The sequence below is a fragment of the Salmo salar genome, chromosome ssa14 (assembly GCF_905237065.1).
Source record: "Salmo salar chromosome ssa14, Ssal_v3.1, whole genome shotgun sequence".
NCBI lineage: Eukaryota > Metazoa > Chordata > Actinopteri > Salmoniformes > Salmonidae > Salmo > Salmo salar.
The window spans coordinates 48,758,368-48,778,942 of record NC_059455.1 but is presented as its reverse complement, the minus strand read 5'-3'; the positions used below and the strand labels follow the sequence as shown (position 1 = coordinate 48,778,942).

The following is a 20,575-nucleotide window of genomic DNA, read 5'->3' as shown; positions in this document are numbered from 1 at the left end:
ACCATCCCCTGGCATGACACAGTGCTATATTAACCAGACCATCCCCTGGCACAGTGGTATATTAACCAGACCATCCCCTGGCACAGTGCTATATTAACCAGACCATCCCCTGGCACAGTGCTATATTAACCAGACCATCCCCTGGCATGACACAGTGCTATATTAACCAGACCATCCCCTGGCATGGCACAGTGCTATATTAACCAGACCATCCCCTGGTACAGTGCTATATTAACCAGACCATCCCCTGGCACAGTGCTATATTACCCAGACCATCCCCTGGCACAGTGCTATATTAACCAGACCATCCCCTGGCATGGCACAGTGCTATATTAACCAGACCATCCCCTGGCTCACAGTGCTATATTAACCAGACCATCCCCTGGCACAGTGGTATATTAACCAGACCATCCCCTGGCACAGTGCTATATTAACCAGACCATCCCCTGGCACAGTGCTATATTAACCAGACCATCCCCTGGCATGACACAGTGCTATATTAACCAGACCATCCCCTGGCATGGCACAGTGCTATATTAACCAGACCATCCCCTGGTACAGTGCTATATTAACCAGACCATCCCTGGCATGACACAGTGCTATATTACCCAGACCATCCCCTGGCACAGTGCTATATTAACCAGACCATCCCCTGGCATGGCACAGTGCTATATTAACCAGACCATCCCCTGGCATGACACAGTGCTATATTAACCAGACCATCCCCTGGCATGACACAGTGCTATATTAACCAGACCATCCCCTGGCACAGTGCTATATTAACCAGACCATCCCCTGGCATGGCACAGTGCTATATTAACCAGACCATCCCCTGGCATGACACAGTGCTATATTAACCAGACCATCCCCTGGCATGACACAGTGCTATATTAACCAGACCATCCCCTGGCATGACACAGTGCTATATTAACCAGACCATCCCCTGGCATGGCACAGTGCTATATTAACCAGACCATCCCCTGGCATGGCACAGTGCTATATTAACCAGACCATCCCCTGGCATGGCACAGTGCTATATTAACCAGACCATCCCCTGGCATGGCACAGTGCTATATTAACCAGACCATCCCCTGGCACAGTGCTATATTAACCAGACCATCCCCTGGCATGACACAGTGCTATATTAACCAGACCATCCCCTGGCAAGGCACAGTGCTATATTAACCATACCATCCCCTGGTACAGTGTTATATTAACCAGACCATCCCCTGGTACAGTGCTATATTAACCAAACCATCCCCTGGCACAGTGCTATATTAACCAGACCATCCCCTGGCATGACACAGTGCTATATTAACCAGACCATCCCCTGGTACAGTGCTATATTAACCAGACCATCCCCTGGCACAGTGCTATATTAACCAGACCATCCCCTGGCATGGCACAGTGCTATATTAACCGGACCATCCCCTGACATGGCACAGTGCTATATTAACCAGACCATCCCCTGGCATGACACAGTGCTATATTAACCAGACCATCCCCTGGTACAGTGCTATATTAACCAGACCATCCCCTGGCACAGTGCTATATTAACCAGACCATCCCCTGGCATGGCACAGTGCTATATTAACCAGACCATCCCCTGACATGGCACAGTGCTATATTAACCAAACCATGCCCTGGCATGGCACAGTGCTATATTAGCAAACTACCCCTCTGTTAAGAGAGGGGTGTTAACGAGGGGTGGAAACTCAGGATACTAGACAACGAGGACTCTGAGTCAGCTAATATAAATCTCTATAAGTCTGGAACAGTATTGGTACAAGGCAACCCCTCCAAACAGTTTCAGCTGGACTTCCACCTAATCAAATAATTTGCCCAGCAGGAGAAGCTCTCCCTTGAGAAAGATACCCCCACCCCGAGCGGGTCAGACCAGACCTCTTCATTATATAACCCCACAGACGAGCAACCCCAAGACCTCTTCATTATATAACCCCACAGACGAGCAACCCCAAGACCTCTTCATTATATAACCCCACAGACGAGCAACCCCAAGACCTCTTCATTATATAACCCCACAGACGAGCAACCCCAAGACCTCTTCATTATATAACCCCACAGACGAGCAACCCCAAGACCTCTTCATTATATAACCCCACAGACGAGCAACCCCAAGACCTCTTCATTATATAACCCCACAGACGAGCCACCCCCAGACCTCTTCATTATATAACCCCACAGACGAGCAACCCCAAGACCTCTTCATTATATAACCCCACAGACGAGCCACCCCCAGACCTCTTCATTATATAACCCCACAGATGAGCCACCCCCAGACCTCTCATTATATAACCCCACAGACGAGCAACCCCAAGCGGAAAGCCAACCTCCCAGGACAGAGTACTACCCCCTCATTGAAATGAAGGATACATTTACCCAGCTGGAGGTAAGGCAGGTGGAGCTGGAACAGAAGGTGATTACACTCCAGTCAGCACAGACCCAGACAACAGTCCAGCACAACAACACCCCCTTAACCAGACCCGGAGAGCTGGAGGTGGAGAGAGACATATCTGCACTCTGGACTGTGGTGAGACAACTTCAACAATATAAAAAGTAAGAGAAGAACAGAACACTAGAGGAGAGGATCAGACTGCTGGAGGAGAGGGTGAGGGGGATGGAGGAGAGGATCAGACTGCTGGAGGAGAGGGTGAGGGGGATGGAGGAGAGGGTGAGGGGGATGGAGGAGAGGGTGAGGGGGATGGAGGAGAGGGTGAGGAGGATGGAGGGAGAGGATCAGACTGCTGGAGGAGAGGGTCGAGGGGGATGGAGGAGAGGGTGAGGGGGATGGAGGAGAGGATCAGACTGCTGGAGGAGAGGGTGAGGGGGATGGAGGAGAGGATCAGACTGCTGGAGGAGAGGGTGAGGGGGGATGGAGGAGAGGGTGAGGGGGGGTGGAGGAGAGGATCAGACTGCTGGAGGAGAGGGTGAGGGGGATGGAGGAGAGGATCAGACTGATGGAGGAGAGGGTGAGGGGGGATGGAGGAGAGGGTGAGGGGGATGCCATGTGACAGAGAACAACCCACTAGAGAGGTGACCACCCCCGCAGAGAAGCCAGCAAAACAGTCCACCTCAGCTCCCAACAAAAGTCTCGACACCACAGCAGAACAGTCCACACCAGACCCTGACCATAGCGTCGACAGCAGAACAGACAAATGAAGAACCCCAAGCCCAGTCGCCAGGACCACAAATACAAATTCCATCTAGACACCGTTGCCCTAGAGCACACAAAAAACTATACATACCTTGGCCTAAACATCAGCGCCACAGGTAACTTCCACAAAGCTGTAAACGATCTGAGAGACAAGGCAAGAAGGGCATTCTCACCAACCAAGAATTCACAAAATGGGACAAACACCAAATTGAGACTCTTTATGCATAATTCTGCAAAAATATCCTCTGTGTACAACGTAGAACAACAAATAATGCATGCAGAGCAGAATTAGGCCGATACCCGCTAATTATCATAATCAAGAAAAGAGCCGTTAGATTCTGCAACCACTTAAAAGGAGGTGATTCCCAAACCTTCCATAACAAAGCCATCACCTACAGAGAGATGAACCTGGAGAAGAGTCCCCCAAGCAAGCTGGTCCTGGGGCTCTGTTCACAAACAGAAACAGACCCCACAGAGCCCCAGGACAGCAATACAATTAGACCAAACCAAATCATGAGAGAACAAAAAGATAATTACTTGACACATTGGCAACTAGAATGTTATTTGGCTCTAAACAGAAAGTACACAGTGGAAGAAAACCTGACCACCGTGACTGACCCCAAACTTAAGGAAAGCATTGACTATGTACAGACTCAGTGAGCATAGCCTTGCTATTGAGAAAGGACGCCGAAGGCAGACCTGGCTCTCAAGAGAAGACAGGCTATGTGCACAGTACTGCCCACAAAATGAGGTGGAAACTGAGCTGCACTTCCTAACCTCCTGCCAAATGTATGACCATATTAGAGACACATATTTCCCTCAGATTACACAGATCCACAAAGAATTCGAAAACAATATCATATCATGGTATCTACATACCATGGTGTGCCATCACAGCAGCAAGATATGTGACCTGTTGCCACAAGAAAAGGTCAACCAGTGAAGAACAAACACCCTTTGTACTTTAACCATTTGTACATCATTACAACACTGTCTATATACATAATATGACATTTGTAATGTCTTTATTCTTTTGGAACTTCTGTGAGTGTAATGTTTGCTGTTAATTTGTATTGTTTATTTCACTTTTGTTTATTATCTACTTCACTTGCTTTGGCAATGTTAACATATGTTTCCCATGCCAATAAAGCCCCTTGAATTAAATTGAGAGGGAGACCCAGAGAGAGAGAGAGGGAGACCCAGAGAGAGAGAGAGAGAGAGAGAGAGAGAGAGAGAGAGAGATAGACCCACAGAGAAAGAGAGAGAAAGAGAGAGAGGGAGACCCAGAGAGAGAAAGAGAGAGCCAGTGAAATAGAGTAGGTGTATACTTCCAAACTTTCAATTATACCTTACCTTAATCACAAAATGACTCAAAAATGCATTATTTATTCCTATATTACTATTAGTGAGTCATATTGTACCCTGGATAGACATGATGAACATAATGTCTTTCATACACTCAGTCTTTATTTTGTCCCCCAAAATTAACCCCCATTTCCATATCAAAACACCAGTCCTTTCTCTAGTGGTTAAGGTTATTCCATATCAAAACACCAGTCCTTTCACTAGTGGTTAATCCATATCAAAACACCAATCCTTTCTCTAGTGGTTAAGGTTATTCCATATCAAAACACCAGTCATTTCACTAGTGGTGAACAGTATAGATATCGAGCTATCTCCTGTCTATTTTCCTGTCTATTTTCCTGTCTATTTTTCTGTCTATTTTCCTGTCTTTTTCCTGTCTTTTTTCCTGTCTTTTTTCCTGTCTTTTTTCCTGTCTTTTTTCCTGTCTATTTTCCTGTCTATTTTCCTGTCTTTTTTCCTGTCTATTTTATTGTCTATTTTCCTGTCTATTTTCCTGTCTATTTTCCTGTCTATTTTCCTGTCTATTTTATTGTCTATTTTCCTGTCTATTTTATTGTCTATTTTCTTGTCTATTTTCCTGTCTATTTTCCTGTCTTTTTTCCTGTCTTTTTTCTGTCTATTTTCCTGTCTATTTTCCTGTCTATTGTCATGTCTATTTTCATGTCTATTTTCCTATATATTTTATTGTCTTTTTTCCTGTCCATTTTATTGTCTATTTTCCTGTCTATTTTCCTGTCTATTTTATTGTCTATTTTCCTGTCTATTTTATTGTCTATTTTCCTGTATATTTTATTGTCTATTTTACTGTCTATTTTATTGTCTATTTTCCTGTATATTTTATTGTCTATTTTCCTGTATATTTTATTGTCTTTTTTTCTGTCTATTTTCCTGTCTATTTTATTGTCTATTTTCCTGTCTATTTTATTGTCTATTTTCCTGTCTTTTTTCCTGTCTATTTTATTGTCTATTTTCCTGTCTATTTTCCTGTCTATTTTATTGTCTATTTTCCTGTCTATTTTCCTGTCTATTTTCTTGTCTTTTTTCCTGTCTATTTTCCTGTCTATTTTCCTGTTTTTTTCCCATCTATTTTCCTGTCTATTTTATTGTCTATTTTCCAGTCTATTTTCCAGTCTATTTTCCTGTCTATTTTATTGTCTATTTTCCTGTCTTTTTTCCTGTCTATTTTCCTGTCTATTTTCCTGTCTATTTTCCTGTCTTTGAGACATTCATTTGGACACTTTCTGAATGATACCTGCTAGAAGATTAAAAATGCATTCATAACAAATCGTTCTCTCTCTTTTTTGTTCAGGCATTAGCGAGGGCAGCTAAACGTGGCATAAGAGTTGAGTTAACAGGCCTGACTGAGGACCTGCAGGCTGATATCTTTCATCTCTAAAGGACTCAGATTAGATGATAAAGTGTAAAAATCTGTTTTTATATCAAGTCAAGTCTCATCGTATATTATCCCCTTCATTTACATAATCCAAAATGAGGACCAATCTCTCTCTCTCGCTCTGGATTGATTTGCATAGGGCGTATTAGTGTACAGTCTAACATTGTTGTGTATTAGAATATGGCAGTTTGTAATACATCGATCAAACATCCCTCATTAACACCAGATGTCCTTCCTAACGAGAAAGAAGATATCAGAGAAAAAGCTGTCTTGCACGATGCAACTGTGTCACCACAATGTGTCTTTACTTAATAAAAGGAAAGAAGGTTCTTCTCTGCAGGATTACATCTATAAAATACATTATGTTTCCTGGAACTTTATGATGGCAACGTATTATCGTGACCGTTGTGTTCTTGTCATTGCATTGTGCTAAGAGAACCTGTTTTGGTGTAGTCAAACAGATTTGACAAAACTATATTTGTGTGTGTGTGTGTGTGTGTGTGTGCGCGTGCGTGTGTGTGTGTGTGTGTGTCTGTGTGTGTACCATCCTACCTGACAGGTGCCCCTCGGCTCTGTGCAGGTTTCAGCAGGACAGTCACTGTGCTGTCTGTCTGGTTTAGAGATGTCTCCTGGTCATAGGCTGGCATGGAGGGAGCTAGAAGGACAACACAAACATCAGTCTCCTCTAGATAGAAGGACAACATACACAGTCTCCTCTAGATAGAAGGACAACATACACAGTCTCCTCTAGATAGAAGGACAACAAACACATTAGTCTCCACTAGATAGAAGGACAACAAACACATCAGTCTCCTCTAGATAGAAGGAAAGCATACACATCAGTCTCCTCTAGATAGAAGGACAGCATAGATATCAGTCTACTCTAGATAGAAGGACAACAAACACATCAGTCTCCTCTAGATAGAAGGAAAGCATACACATCAGTCTCCTCTAGATAGAAGGACAGCATAGACATCAGTCTCCTCTAGATAGAAGGACAACAAACACATCAGTCTCCACTAGATAGAAGGACAACAAACACATCAGTCTCCTCTAGATAGAAGGACAACATACACAGTCTCCTCTAGATAGAAGGACAACAAACACATCAGTCTCCACTAGATAGAAGCACAACAAACACATCAGTCTCCTCTAGATAGAAGGACAACATACACAGTCTCCTCTAGATAGAAGGACAACAAAAACATCAGTCTCCACTAGATAGAAGCACAACAAATACATCAGTCTCCTCTAGATAGAAGGACAACATACACATCAGTCTACTCTAGGATAGGGGTCTAGTGTTAGTGTCTAGGCTAGAGGATAGGGGTCTAGTGTTAGTGTTTAGGCTAGAGGATAGGGGTCTAGTGTTAGTGTCTAGGCTAGAGGATAGGGGTCTAGTGTTAGTGTCTAGGCTAGAGGATAGGGGTCTAGTGTTAGTGTCTAGGCTAGAGGATAGGGGTCTAGTGTTAGTGTCTAGGCTAGAGGATAGGGGTCTAGTGTTAGTGTCTAGGCTAGAGGATAGGGGTCTAGTGTTAGTGTCTAGGCAAGAGGATAGGGGTCTAGTGTTAGTGTCTAGGCTAGAGGATAGGGGTCCAGTGTTAGTGTCTAGGCTAGAGGATAGGGGTCTAGTGTTAGTGTCTAGGCTAGAGGATAGGGGTCTAGTGTTAGTGTCTAGGCTAGAGGATAGGGGTCTAGTGTTAGTGTCTAGGCTAGAGGATAGGGGTCTAGTGTTAGTGTCTAGACTAGAGGATAGGGGTCTAGTGTTAGTGTCTAGGCTAGAGGATAGGGGTCTAGTGTTAGTGTCTAGGCTAGAGGATAGGAGTCCAGTGTTAGTGAGCAGGGATACATTTTAGACTGGTGAACTGTGTGATGACTGGGGGGCCATAGCCCTTGGATCTGTACTAGTGCCTAGGGGGCAGGAGTTAGGGGCTAGGTAGCTAGCAGTAAGGGCTAAGGGACTAACCTGATATCTTGGTGGTGAACTGTGTGATGACTGGGGGGCCATAGCCCTTGGCGGTGGAGGCTCTGAGAGAAAAGGAGTAGGTAGATCCTGGGTAGAGACCCAGGAAGATGTGGCTGCTCTCGTTGACATGTTTCAGGACTTTCCCACTCTGGTTGGATAAATCCAGCTCAGGATCAAAGGAGCTCACTGCCTTGAAGGAGATCTGAAAACAGACAGACAGACAGACAGACAGACAGACAGACAGACAGACAGACAGACAGACAGACAGACAGACAGACAGACAGACAGACAGACAGACAGACAGACAGACAGACAGACAGACAGACAGACAGACAGACAGACAGACAGACAGGGATAGTGACATGATTATAACATGTACTTAAGCCTAGCAGGGCATAAGGTGTTCCTCTCAGGATAGTGACCTGCTAGTACAGGGACATGTGAGTCCTTAGCTCAACACCAGCGATCCTGCCAAGTGGTTCAGGCCTCCAGTAAAGTGCAGGTGGGTGGCCAGTGTTAGGCAATTGTGGATGCAGGTTTTTGCTCCAAAGACGTGTAATCATGTTTTTGCGCTGTACTTGCTAGAAATCACAGACAGAAAGTTATAGATCCTGCTGAAGAGTTGTGATTGTTTATCTAGTATCATCACTGTTAACTATCTGTAGTCTAGTTGTTTATCTAGTATCATCACTGTTAACTCTCTGTAGTCTAGTTGTTTAACTAGTATCATCACTGTTAACTATCTGTAGTCTAGTTGTTTATCTAGTATCATCACTGTTAACTCTCTGTAGTCTAGTTGTTTATCTAGTATCATCACTGTTAACTCTCTGTAGTCTAGTTGTTTATCTAGTATCATCACTGTTAACTCTCTGTAGTCTAGTTGTTTATCTAGTCTCATCACTGTTAACTCTCTGTAGACTAGTTGTTTAACTAGTATCATCACTGTTAACTATCTGTAGTCTAGTTGTTTATCTAGTATCATCACTGTTAACTCTCTGTAGTCTAGTTGTTTATCTAGTATCGTCACTGTTAGCTCTCTGTAGTCTAGTTGTTTATCTAGTATCATCACCCAACACGTTAACTCTCTGTAGTCTAGTTGTTTATCTAGTATCATCACTGTTAACTCTCTGTAGTCTAGTTGTTTATCTAGTATCGTCACTGTTACCTCTCTGTAGTCTAGTTGTTTATCTAGTATCATCACTGTTAACTCTCTGTAGTCTAGTTGTTTAACTAGTATCATCACTGTTAACTATCTGTAGTCTAGTTGTTTATCTAGTATCATCACTGTTAACTCTCTGTAGTCTAGTTGTTTATCTAGTATCGTCACTGTTAACTCTGTAGTCTAGTTGTTTATCTAGTATTATCACCTAAAACACGTTAACTCTCTGTAGTCTAGTTGTTTATCTAGTATCATCACTGTTAACTCTCTGTAGTCTAGTTGTTTATCTAGTATCATCACTGTTAACTCTCTGTAGTCTAGTTGTTTATCTAGTATCATCACTGTTAACTCTCTGTAGTCTAGTTGTTTATCTAGTATCATCACTGTTAACTATCTGTAGTCTAGTTGTTTATCTAGTATCATCACTGTTAACACTCTGTAGTCTAGTTGTTTATCTAGTATCATCACTGTTAACTCTCTGTAGTCTAGTTGTTTATCTAGTATCATCACTGTTAACTCTCTGTAGTCTAGTTGTTTATCTAGTATCGTCACTGTTAACTCTGTAGTCTAGTTGTTTATCTAGTATTATCACCTAAAACACGTTAACTCTCTGTAGTCTAGTTGTTTATCTAGTATCATCACTGTTAACTCTCTGTAGTCTAGTTGTTTATCTAGTATCATCACTGTTAACTCTCTGTAGTCTAGTTGTTTATCTAGTATCATCACTGTTAACTATCTGTAGTCTAGTTGTTTATCTAGTATCATCACTGTTAACACTCTGTAGTCTAGTTGTTTATCTAGTATCATCACTGTTAACTCTCTGTAGTCTAGTTGTTTATCTAGTATCATCACTGTTAACTATCTGTAGTCTAGTTGTTTATCTAGTATCATCACTGTTAACTATCTGTAGTCTAGTTGTTTATCTAGTATCATCACTGTTAACTATCTGTAGTCTAGTTGTTTATCTAGTATCAGCACTGTTAACTCTCTGTAGTCTATTTGTTTATCTAGTATCATCACTGTTAACTATCTGTAGTCTAGTTGTTTATCTAGTATCGTCACTGTTAACTATCTGTAGTCTAGTTGTTTAACTAGTATCATCACCCAACACGTTAACTCTCAGTAGTCTAGTTGTTTATCTAGTATCATCACTGTTAACTATCTGTAGTCTAGTTGTTTATCTAGTATCATCACTGTTAACTATCTGTAGTCTAGTTGTTTATCTAGTATCATCACTGTTAACTATCTGTAGTCTAGTTGTTTATCTAGTATCGTCACTGTTAACTATCTGTAGTCTAGTTCTTTAACTAGTATCATCACCCAACACGTTAACTCTCAGTAGTCTAGTTGTTTATCTAGTATCATCACTGTTAACTCTCTGTAGTCTAGTTGTTTATCTAGTATCATCACCCAACACGTTAACTATCTGTAGTCTAGTTGTTTATTTAGTATCATCACTGTTAACTATCTGTAGTCTAGTTGTTTATCTAGTATCATCACTGTTAACTATCTGTAGTCTAGTTGTTTATCTAGTATCATCACTGTTAACTATCTGTAGTCTAGTTGTTTATCTAGTATCGTCACTGTTAACTATCTGTAGTCTAGTTGTTTAACTAGTATCATCACCCAACACGTTAACTATCTGTAGTCTAGTTGTTTATCTAGTATCATCACTGTTAACTCTCTGTAGTCTAGTTGATTATCTAGTATCATCACGGTTAAGTATCTGTAGTCTAGTTGTTTATCTAGTATCATCACTGTTAACTCTCTGTAGTCTAGTTGTTTAACTAGTATCATCACCCAACATGTTAACTATCTGTAGTCTAGTTGTTTATCTAGTATCATCACTGTTAACTCTCTGTAGTCTAGTTGTTTATCTAGTATCATCACTGTTAACTATCTGTAGTCTAGTTGTTTATCTAGTATCATCACTGTTAACTATCTGTACTCTAGTTGTTTATCTAGTATCATCACTGTTAACTCTCTGTAGTCTAGTTGTTTAACTAGTATCATCACCCAACACGTTAACTATCTGTAGTCTAGTTGTTTATCTAGTATCATCACTGTTAAGTCTCTGTAGTCTAGTTGTTTATCTAGTATCATCACCCAACATGTTAACTATCTGTAGTCTAGTTGTTTATCTAGTATCATCACTGTTAACTATCTGTAGTCTAGTTGTTGATCTAGTATCATCACTGTTAACAATCTGTAGTCTAGTTGTTTATCTTGTTATCATCACCCAACACGTTAACTATCTGTAGTCTAGTTGTTTATCTAGTATCATCACTGTTAACTCTCTGTAGTCTAGTTGTTTATCTAGTATCGTCACTGTTAACTCTCTGTAGTCTAGTTGTTTATCTAGTATCATCACCCAACACGTTAACTATCTGTAGTCTAGTTGTTTATCTAGTATCATCACTGTTAACTATCTGTAGTCTAGTTGTTTATCTAGTATCATCACTGTTAACTATCTGTAGTCTAGTTGTTTATCTAGTATCATCACTGTTAACTCTCTGTAGTCTAGTTGTTTATCTAGTATCATCACCGTTAACTCTCTGTAGTCTAGTTGTTTAACTAGTATCATCACTGTTAACTATCTGTAGTCTAGTTGTTTATCTAGTATCATCACTGTTAACTCTCTGTAGTCTAGTTGTTTATCTAGTATCGTCACTGTTACCTCTCTGTAGTCTAGTTGTTTATCTAGTATCATCACCCAACACGTTAACTCTCTGTAGTCTAGTTGTTTATCTAGTATCATCACTATTAACTCTCTGTAGTCTAGTTGTTTATCTAGTATCATCACTGTTAACTCTCTGTAGTCTAGTTGTTTATCTAGTATCATCACTGTTAACTCTCTGTAGTCTAGTTGTTTATCTAGTATCATCACCCAACACGTTAACTCTCTGTAGTCTAGTTGTTTATCTAGTATCATCACTGTTAACTCTCTGTAGTCTAGTTGTTTAACTAGTATCATCACTGTTAACTCTCTGTAGTCTAGTTGTTTATCTAGTATCATCACTGTTAACTCTCTGTAGTCTAGTTGTTTATCTAGTATTATCACTGTTAACTATCTGTAGTCTAGTTGTTTATCTAGTATCATCACTGTTAACACTCTGTAGTCTAGTTGTTTATCTAGTATCATCACTGTTAATTCTCTGTAGTCTAGTTGTTTATCTAGTATCATCACTGTTAACTATCTGTAGTCTAGTTGTTTATCTAGTATCATCACTGTTAACTATCTGTAGTCTAGTTGTTTATCTAGTATCATCACTGTTAACTATCTGTAGTCTAGTTGTTTATCTAGTATCATCACTGTTAACTATCTGTAGTCTAGTTGTTTATCTAGTATTGTCACTGTTAACTCTCTGTAGTCTAGTTGTTTATCTAGTATCATCACCCAACACGTTAACTATCTGTAGTCTAGTTGTTTATCTAGTATCATCACTGTTAACTCTCTGTAGTCTAGTTGTTTATCTAGTATCGTCACTGTTACCTCTCTGTAGTCTAGTTGTTTATCTAGTATCATCACCCAACACGTTAACTCTCTGTAGTCTAGTTGTTTATCTAGTATCATCACTATTAACTCTCTGTAGTCTAGTTGTTTATCTAGTATCATCACTGTTAACTCTCTGTAGTCTAGTTGTTTATCTAGTATCATCACTGTTAACTCTCTGTAGTCTAGTTGTTTATCTAGTATCATCACCCAACACGTTAACTCTCTGTAGTCTAGTTGTTTATCTAGTATCATCACTGTTAACTCTCTGTAGTCTAGTTGTTTAACTAGTATCATCACTGTTAACTCTCTGTAGTCTAGTTGTTTATCTAGTATCATCACTGTTAACTCTCTGTAGTCTAGTTGTTTATCTAGTATTATCACTGTTAACTATCTGTAGTCTAGTTGTTTATCTAGTATCATCACTGTTAACACTCTGTAGTCTAGTTGTTTATCTAGTATCATCACTGTTAACTCTCTGTAATCTAGTTGTTTATCTAGTATCATCACTGTTAACTATCTGTAGTCTAGTTGTTTATCTAGTATCATCACTGTTAACTATCTGTAGTCTAGTTGTTTATCTAGTATCATCACTGTTAACTATCTGTAGTCTAGTTGTTTATCTGGTATCATCACTGTTAACTATCTGTAGTCTAGTTGTTTATCTAGTATCATCACTGTTAACTATCTGTAGTCTAGTTGTTTATCTAGTATCAGCACTGTTAACTCTCTGTAGTCTAGTTGTTTATCTAGTATCATCACTGTTAACTATCTGTAGTCTAGTTGTTTATCTAGTATCGTCACTGTTAACTATCTCTAGTCTAGTTGTTTAACTAGTATCATCACCCAACACGTTAACTCTCAGTAGTCTAGTTGTTTATCTAGTATCATTACTGTTAACTCTCTGTAGTCTAGTTGTTTATCTAGTATCATCACCCAACACGTTAACTATCTGTAGTCTAGTTGTTTATTTAGTATCATCACTGTTAACTATCTGTAGTCTAGTTGTTTATCTAGTATCATCACTGTTAACTATCTGTAGTCTAGTTGTTTATCTAGTATCGTCACTGTTAACTATCTGTAGTCTAGTTGTTTAACTAGTATCATCACCCAACACGTTAACTCTCAGTAGTCTAGTTGTTTATCTAGTATCATCACTGTTAACTCTCTGTAGTCTAGTTGTTTATCTAGTATCATCACCCAACACGTTAACTATCTGTAGTCTAGTTGTTTATTTAGTATCATCACTGTTAACTATCTGTAGTCTAGTTGTTTATCTAGTATCATCACTGTTAACTATCTGTAGTCTAGTTGTTTATCTAGTATCATCACTGTTAACGCTCTGTAGTCTAGTTGTTTATCTAGTATCATCACTGTTAACTATCTGTCGTCTAGTTGTTTATCTAGTATCATCACTGTTAACTCTCTGTAGTCTAGTTGTTTATCTAGTATCATCACCGTTAACTCTCTGTAGTCTAGTTGTTTATCTAGTATCGTCACTGTTAACTCTCTGTAGTCTAGTTGTTTATCTAGTATCATCACCCAACACGTTAACTCTCTGTAGTCTAGTTGTTTATCTAGTATCATCACTGTTAACTCTCTGTAGTCTAGTTGTTTATCTAGTATCATCACTGTTAACTCTCTGTAGTCTAGTTGTTTATCTAGTATCGTCACTGTTAACTCTCTGTAGTCTAGTTGTTTATCTAGTATTATCACCCAACACGTTAACTCTCTGTAGTCTAGTTGTTTATCTAGTATCATCACTGTTAACTCTCTGTAGTCTAGTTGTTTAACTAGTATCATCACTGTTAACTATCTGTAGTCTAGTTGTTTATCTAGTATCATCACTGTTAACTCTCTGTAGTCTAGTTGTTTATCTAGTATCGTTACTGTTAACTATCTGTAGTCTAGTTGTTTATCTAGTATTATCACCCAACACGTTAACTCTCTGTAGTCTAGTTGTTTATCTAGTATCATCACTGTTAATGCTCTGTAGTCTAGTTGTTTATCTAGTATCATCACTGTTAACTCTCTGTAGTCTAGTTGTTTATCTAGTATCATCACTGTTAACTCTTTGTAGTCTAGTTGTTTATCTAGTATCATCTCTGTTAACACTCTGTAGTCTAGTTGTTTATCTAGTATCATCACTGTTAACTCTCTGTAGTCTAGTTGTTTATCTAGTATCATCACTGTTAACTATCTGTAGTCTAGTTGTTTATCTAGTATCATCACTGTTAACTATCTGTAGTCTAGTTGTTTATCTAGTATCATCACTGTTAACTATCTGTAGTCTAGTTTTTTATCTAGTATCATCACCCAACACGTTAACTATCTGTAGTCTAGTTGTTTATCTAGTATTATCACCCAACACGTTAACTCTCTGTAGTCTAGTTGTTTATCTAGTATCATCACTGTTAACTCTCTGTAGTCTAGTTGTTTATCTAGTATCATCACTGTTAACTCTCTGTAGTCTAGTTGTTTATCTAGTATCATCACTGTTAACTCTCTGTAGTCTAGTTGTTTATCTAGTATCGTCACTGTTAACTCTCTGTAGTCTAGTTGTTTATCTAGTATCATCACCCAACACGTTAACTCTCTGTAGTCTAGTTGTTTATCTAGTATCATCACTGTTAACTCTCTGTAGTCTAGTTGTTTATCTAGTATCATCACTGTTAACTCTCTGTAGTCTAGTTGTTTATCTAGTATCATCACTGTTAACTATCTGTAGTCTAGTTGTTTATCTAGTATCATCACTGTTAACTCTCTGTAGTCTAGTTGTTTATCTAGTATCATCACCGTTAACTCTCTGTAGTCTAGTTGTTTATCTAGTATCATCACTGTTAACTCTCTGTAGTCTAGTTGTTTATCTAGTATCGTCACTGTTAACTATCTGTAGTCTAGTTGTTTATCTAGTATCATCACCCAACACGTTAACTCTCTGTAGTCTAGTTGTTTATCTAGTATCATCACTGTTAACTCTCTGTAGTCTAGTTGTTTATCTAGTATCGTCACTGTTAACTCTCTGTAGTCTAGTTGTTTATCTAGTATTATCACCCAACACGTTAACTCTCTGTAGTTTTGTTGTTTATCTAGTATCATCACTGTTAACGCTCTGTAGTCTAGTTGTTTATCTAGTATCATCACTGTTAACTCTCTGTAGTCTAGTTGTTTATCTAGTATCATCACTGTTAACTCTCTGTAGTCTAGTTGTTTATCTAGTATCATCACCGTTAACTCTCTGTAGTCTAGTTGTTTATCTAGTATCATCACTGTTAACTCTCTGTAGTCTAGTTGTTTAACTAGTATCATCACTGTTAACTATCTGTAGTCTAGTTGTTTATCTAGTATCATCACTGTTAACTCTCTGTAGTCTAGTTGTTTATCTAGTATCGTTACTGTTAACTCTCTGTAGTCTAGTTGTTTATCTAGTATTATCACCCAACACGTTAACTCTCTGTAGTCTAGTTGTTTATCTAGTATCATCACTGTTAATGCTCTGTAGTCTAGTTGTTTATCTAGTATCATCACTGTTAACTCTCTGTAGTCTAGTTGTTTATCTAGTATCATCACTGTTAACTCTTTGTAGTCTAGTTGTTTATCTAGTATCATCTCTGTTAACACTCTGTAGTCTAGTTGTTTATCTAGTATCATCACTGTTAACTCTGTGTAGTCTAGTTGTTTATCTAGTATCATCACTGTTAACTATCTGTAGTCTAGTTGTTTATCTAGTATCATCACTGTTAACTATCTGTAGTCTAGTTGTTTATCTAGTATCATCACTGTTAACTATCTGTAGTCTAGTTGTTTATCTAGTATCATCACTGTTAACTATCTGTAGTCTAGTTTTTTATCTAGTATCATCACCCAACACGTTAACTATCTGTAGTCTAGTTGTTTATCTAGTATTATCACCCAACACGTTAACTCTCTGTAGTCTAGTTGTTTATCTAGTATCATCACTGTTAACTCTCTGTAGTCTAGTTGTTTATCTAGTATCATCACTGTTAACTCTCTGTAGTCTAGTTGTTTATCTAGTATCATCACTGTTAACTCTCTGTAGTCTAGTTGTTTATCTAGTATCATCACTGTTAACTCTCTGTAGTCTAGTTGTTTATCTAGTATCATCACCGTTAACTCTCTGTAGTCTAGTTGTTTATCTAGTATCATCACTGTTAACTCTCTGTAGTCTAGTTGTTTATCTAGTATCGTCACTGTTAACTATCTGTAGTCTAGTTGTTTATCTAGTATCATCACCCAACACGTTAACTCTCTGTAGTCTAGTTGTTTATCTAGTATCATCACTGTTAACTCTCTGTAGTCTAGTTGTTTATCTAGTATCGTCACTGTTAACTCTCTGTAGTCTAGTTGTTTATCTAGTATTATCACCCAACACGTTAACTCTCTGTAGTTTTGTTGTTTATCTAGTATCATCACTGTTAACGCTCTGTAGTCTAGTTGTTTATCTAGTATCATCACTGTTAACTCTCTGTAGTCTAGTTGTTTATCTAGTATCATCACTGTTAACTCTCTGTAGTCTAGTTGTTTATCTAGTATCATCACCGTTAACTCTCTGTAGTCTAGTTGTTTATCTAGTATCATCACTGTTAACTCTCTGTAGTCTAGTTGTTTATCTAGTATCATCACTGTTAACTATCTGTAGTCTAGTTGTTTATCTAGTATCATCACCCAACACGTTAACTCTCTGTAGTCTAGTTGTTTATCTAGTATTATCACCCAACACGTTAACTCTCTGTAGTCTAGTTGTTTATCTAGTATCATCACTGTTAACGCTCTGTAGTCTAGTTGTTTATCTAGTATCATCACTGTTAACTCTCTGTAGTCTAGTTGTTTATCTAGTATCATCACTGTTAACTCTCTGTAGTCTAGTTGTTTAACTAGTATCATCACTGTTAACTATCTGTAGTCTAGTTGTTTATCTAGTATCATCACTGTTAACTCTCTGTAGTCTAGTTGTTTATCTAGTATCGTCACTGTTAACTCTCTGTGGTCTAGTTGTTTATCTAGTATTATCACCCAACACGTTAACTCTCTGTAGTCTAGTTGTTTATCTAGTATCATCACTGTTAACGCTCTGTAGTCTAGTTGTTTATCTAGTATCATCACTGTTAACTCTCTGTGGTCTAGTTGTTTATCTAGTATCATCACTGTTAACTCTTTGTAGTCTAGTTGTTTATCTAGTATCATTACTGTTAACACTCTGTAGTCTAGTTGTTTATCTAGTATCATCACTGTTAACTCTCTGTAGTCTAGTTCTTTATCTAGTATCATCACTGTTAACTATATGTAGTCTAGTTGTTTATCTAGTATCATCACTGTTAACTATCTGTAGTCTAGTTTTTTATCTAGTATCATCACCCAACACGTTAACTATCTGTAGTCTAGTTGTTTATCTAGTATTATCACCCAACACGTTAACTCTCTGTAGTCTAGTTGTTTATCTAGTATCATAACTGTTAACTCTCTGTAGTCTAGTTGTTTATCTAGTATCATCACTGTTAACTCTCTGTAGTCTAGTTGTTTATCTAGTATCATCACTGTTAACTCTCTGTAGTCTAGTTGTTTATCTAGTATCGTCACTGTTAACTCTCTGTAGTCTAGTTGTTTATCTAGTATCATCACCCAACACGTTAACTCTCTGTAGTCTAGTTGTTTATCTAGTATCATCACTGTTAACTCTCTGTAGTCTAGTTGTTTATCTAGTATCATCACTGTTAACTCTCTGTAGTCTAGTTGTTTATCTAGTATCATCACTGTTAACTCTCTGTAGTCTAGTTGTTTATCTAGTATCATCACTGTTAACTCTCTGTAGTCTAGTTGTTTATCTAGTATCATCACCGTTAACTCTCTGTAGTCTAGTTGTTTATCTAGTATCGTCACTGTTAACTATCTGTAGTCTAGTTGTTTATCTAGTATCATCACCCAACACGTTAACTCTCTGTAGTCTAGTTGTTTATCTAGTATCATCACTGTTAACTCTCTGTAGTCTAGTTGTTTATCTAGTATCGTCACTGTTAACTCTCTGTAGTCTAGTTGTTTATCTAGTATTATCACCCAACACGTTAACTCTCTGTAGTTTTGTTGTTTATCTAGTATCATCACTGTTAACGCTCTGTAGTCTAGTTGTTTATCTAGTATCATCACTGTTAACTCTCTGTAGTCTAGTTGTTTATCTAGTATCATCACTGTTAACTCTCTGTAGTCTAGTTGTTTATCTAGTATCATCACCGTTAACTCTCTGTAGTCTAGTTGTTTATCTAGTATCATCACTGTTAACTCTCTGTAGTCTAGTTGTTTAACTAGTATCATCACTGTTAACTATCTGTAGTCTAGTTGTTTATCTAGTATCATCACTGTTAACTCTCTGTAGTCTAGTTGTTTATCTAGTATCGTTACTGTTAACTCTCTGTAGTCTAGTTGTTTATCTAGTATTATCACCCAACACGTTAACTCTCTGTAGTCTAGTTGTTTATCTAGTATCATCACTGTTAATGCTCTGTAGTCTAGTTGTTTATCTAGTATCATCACTGTTAACTCTCTGTAGTCTAGTTGTTTATCTAGTATCATCTCTGTTAACACTCTGTAGTCTAGTTGTTTATCTAGTATCATCACTGTTAACTCTCTGTAGTCTAGTTGTTTATCTAGTATCATCACTGTTAACTATCTGTAGTCTAGTTGTTTATCTAGTATCATCACTGTTAACTATCTGTAGTCTAGTTGTTTATCTAGTATCATCACTGTTAACTATCTGTAGTCTAGTTGTTTATCTAGTATCATCACTGTTAACTATCTGTAGTCTAGTTTTTTATCTAGTATCATCACCCAACACGTTAACTATCTGTAGTCTAGTTGTTTATCTAGTATTATCACCCAACACGTTAACTCTCTGTAGTCTAGTTGTTTATCTAGTATCATCACTGTTAACTCTCTGTAGTCTAGTTGTTTATCTAGTATCATCACTGTTAACTCTCTGTAGTCTAGTTGTTTATCTAGTATCATCACTGTTAACTCTCTGTAGTCTAGTTGTTTATCTAGTATCATCACTGTTAACTCTCTGTAGTCTAGTTGTTTATCTAGTATCATCACCGTTAACTCTCTGTAGTGTAGTTGTTTATCTAGTATCATCACTGTTAACTCTCTGTAGTCTAGTTGTTTATCTAGTATCGTCACTGTTAACTATCTGTAGTCTAGTTGTTTATCTAGTATCATCACCCAACACGTTAACTCTCTGTAGTCTAGTTGTTTATCTAGTATCATCACTGTTAACTCTCTGTAGTCTAGTTGTTTATCTAGTATCGTCACTGTTAACTCTCTGTAGTCTAGTTGTTTATCTAGTATTATCACCCAACACGTTAACTCTCTGTAGTTTTGTTGTTTATCTAGTATCATCACTGTTAACGCTCTGTAGTCTAGTTGTTTATCTAGTATCATCACTGTTAACTCTCTGTAGTCTAGTTGTTTATCTAGTATCATCACTGTTAACTCTCTGTAGTCTAGTTGTTTATCTAGTATCATCACCGTTAACTCTCTGTAGTCTAGTTGTTTATCTAGTATCATCACTGTTAACTCTCTGTAGTCTAGTTGTTTAACTAGTATCATCACTGTTAACTATCTGTAGTCTAGTTGTTTATCTAGTATCATCACTGTTAACTCTCTGTAGTCTAGTTGTTTATCTAGTATCGTCACTGTTAACTATCTGTAGTCTAGTTGTTTATCTAGTATCATCACCCAACACGTTAACTCTCTGTAGTCTAGTTGTTTATCTAGTATCATCACTGTTAACTCTCTGTAGTCTAGTTGTTTATCTAGTATCATCACTGTTAACTCTCTGTAGTCTAGTTGTTTATCTAGTATCATCACCGTTAACTCTCTGTAGTCTAGTTGTTTATCTAGTATCATCACTGTTAACTCTCTGTAGTCTAGTTGTTTATCTAGTATCGTCACTGTTAACTATCTGTAGTCTAGTTGTTTATCTAGTATCATCACCCAACACGTTAACTCTCTGT

The 20,575-nt window shown here is 38.1% G+C and overlaps 1 protein-coding gene across 8 annotated transcripts in view; it reads right to left on the bottom strand.

Moving 5' to 3' along the window:
* LOC106595545 (receptor-type tyrosine-protein phosphatase mu) overlaps positions 1-20,575 on the bottom strand; it is a 633,856-nt gene that overhangs the window by 247,468 nt on the left and 365,813 nt on the right. For all 8 annotated transcript variants that reach the window (XM_045694494.1, XM_045694495.1, XM_045694496.1 and 5 more), the window contains exons 11-12: positions 7,900-8,101; positions 6,486-6,588 (exon numbers count right to left, since the gene is read on the bottom strand). In XM_045694494.1, the coding sequence (XP_045550450.1) occupies positions 6,486-6,588; positions 7,900-8,101 (305 nt within the window). The remainder of the gene's footprint in view (positions 1-6,485; positions 6,589-7,899; positions 8,102-20,575) is intronic.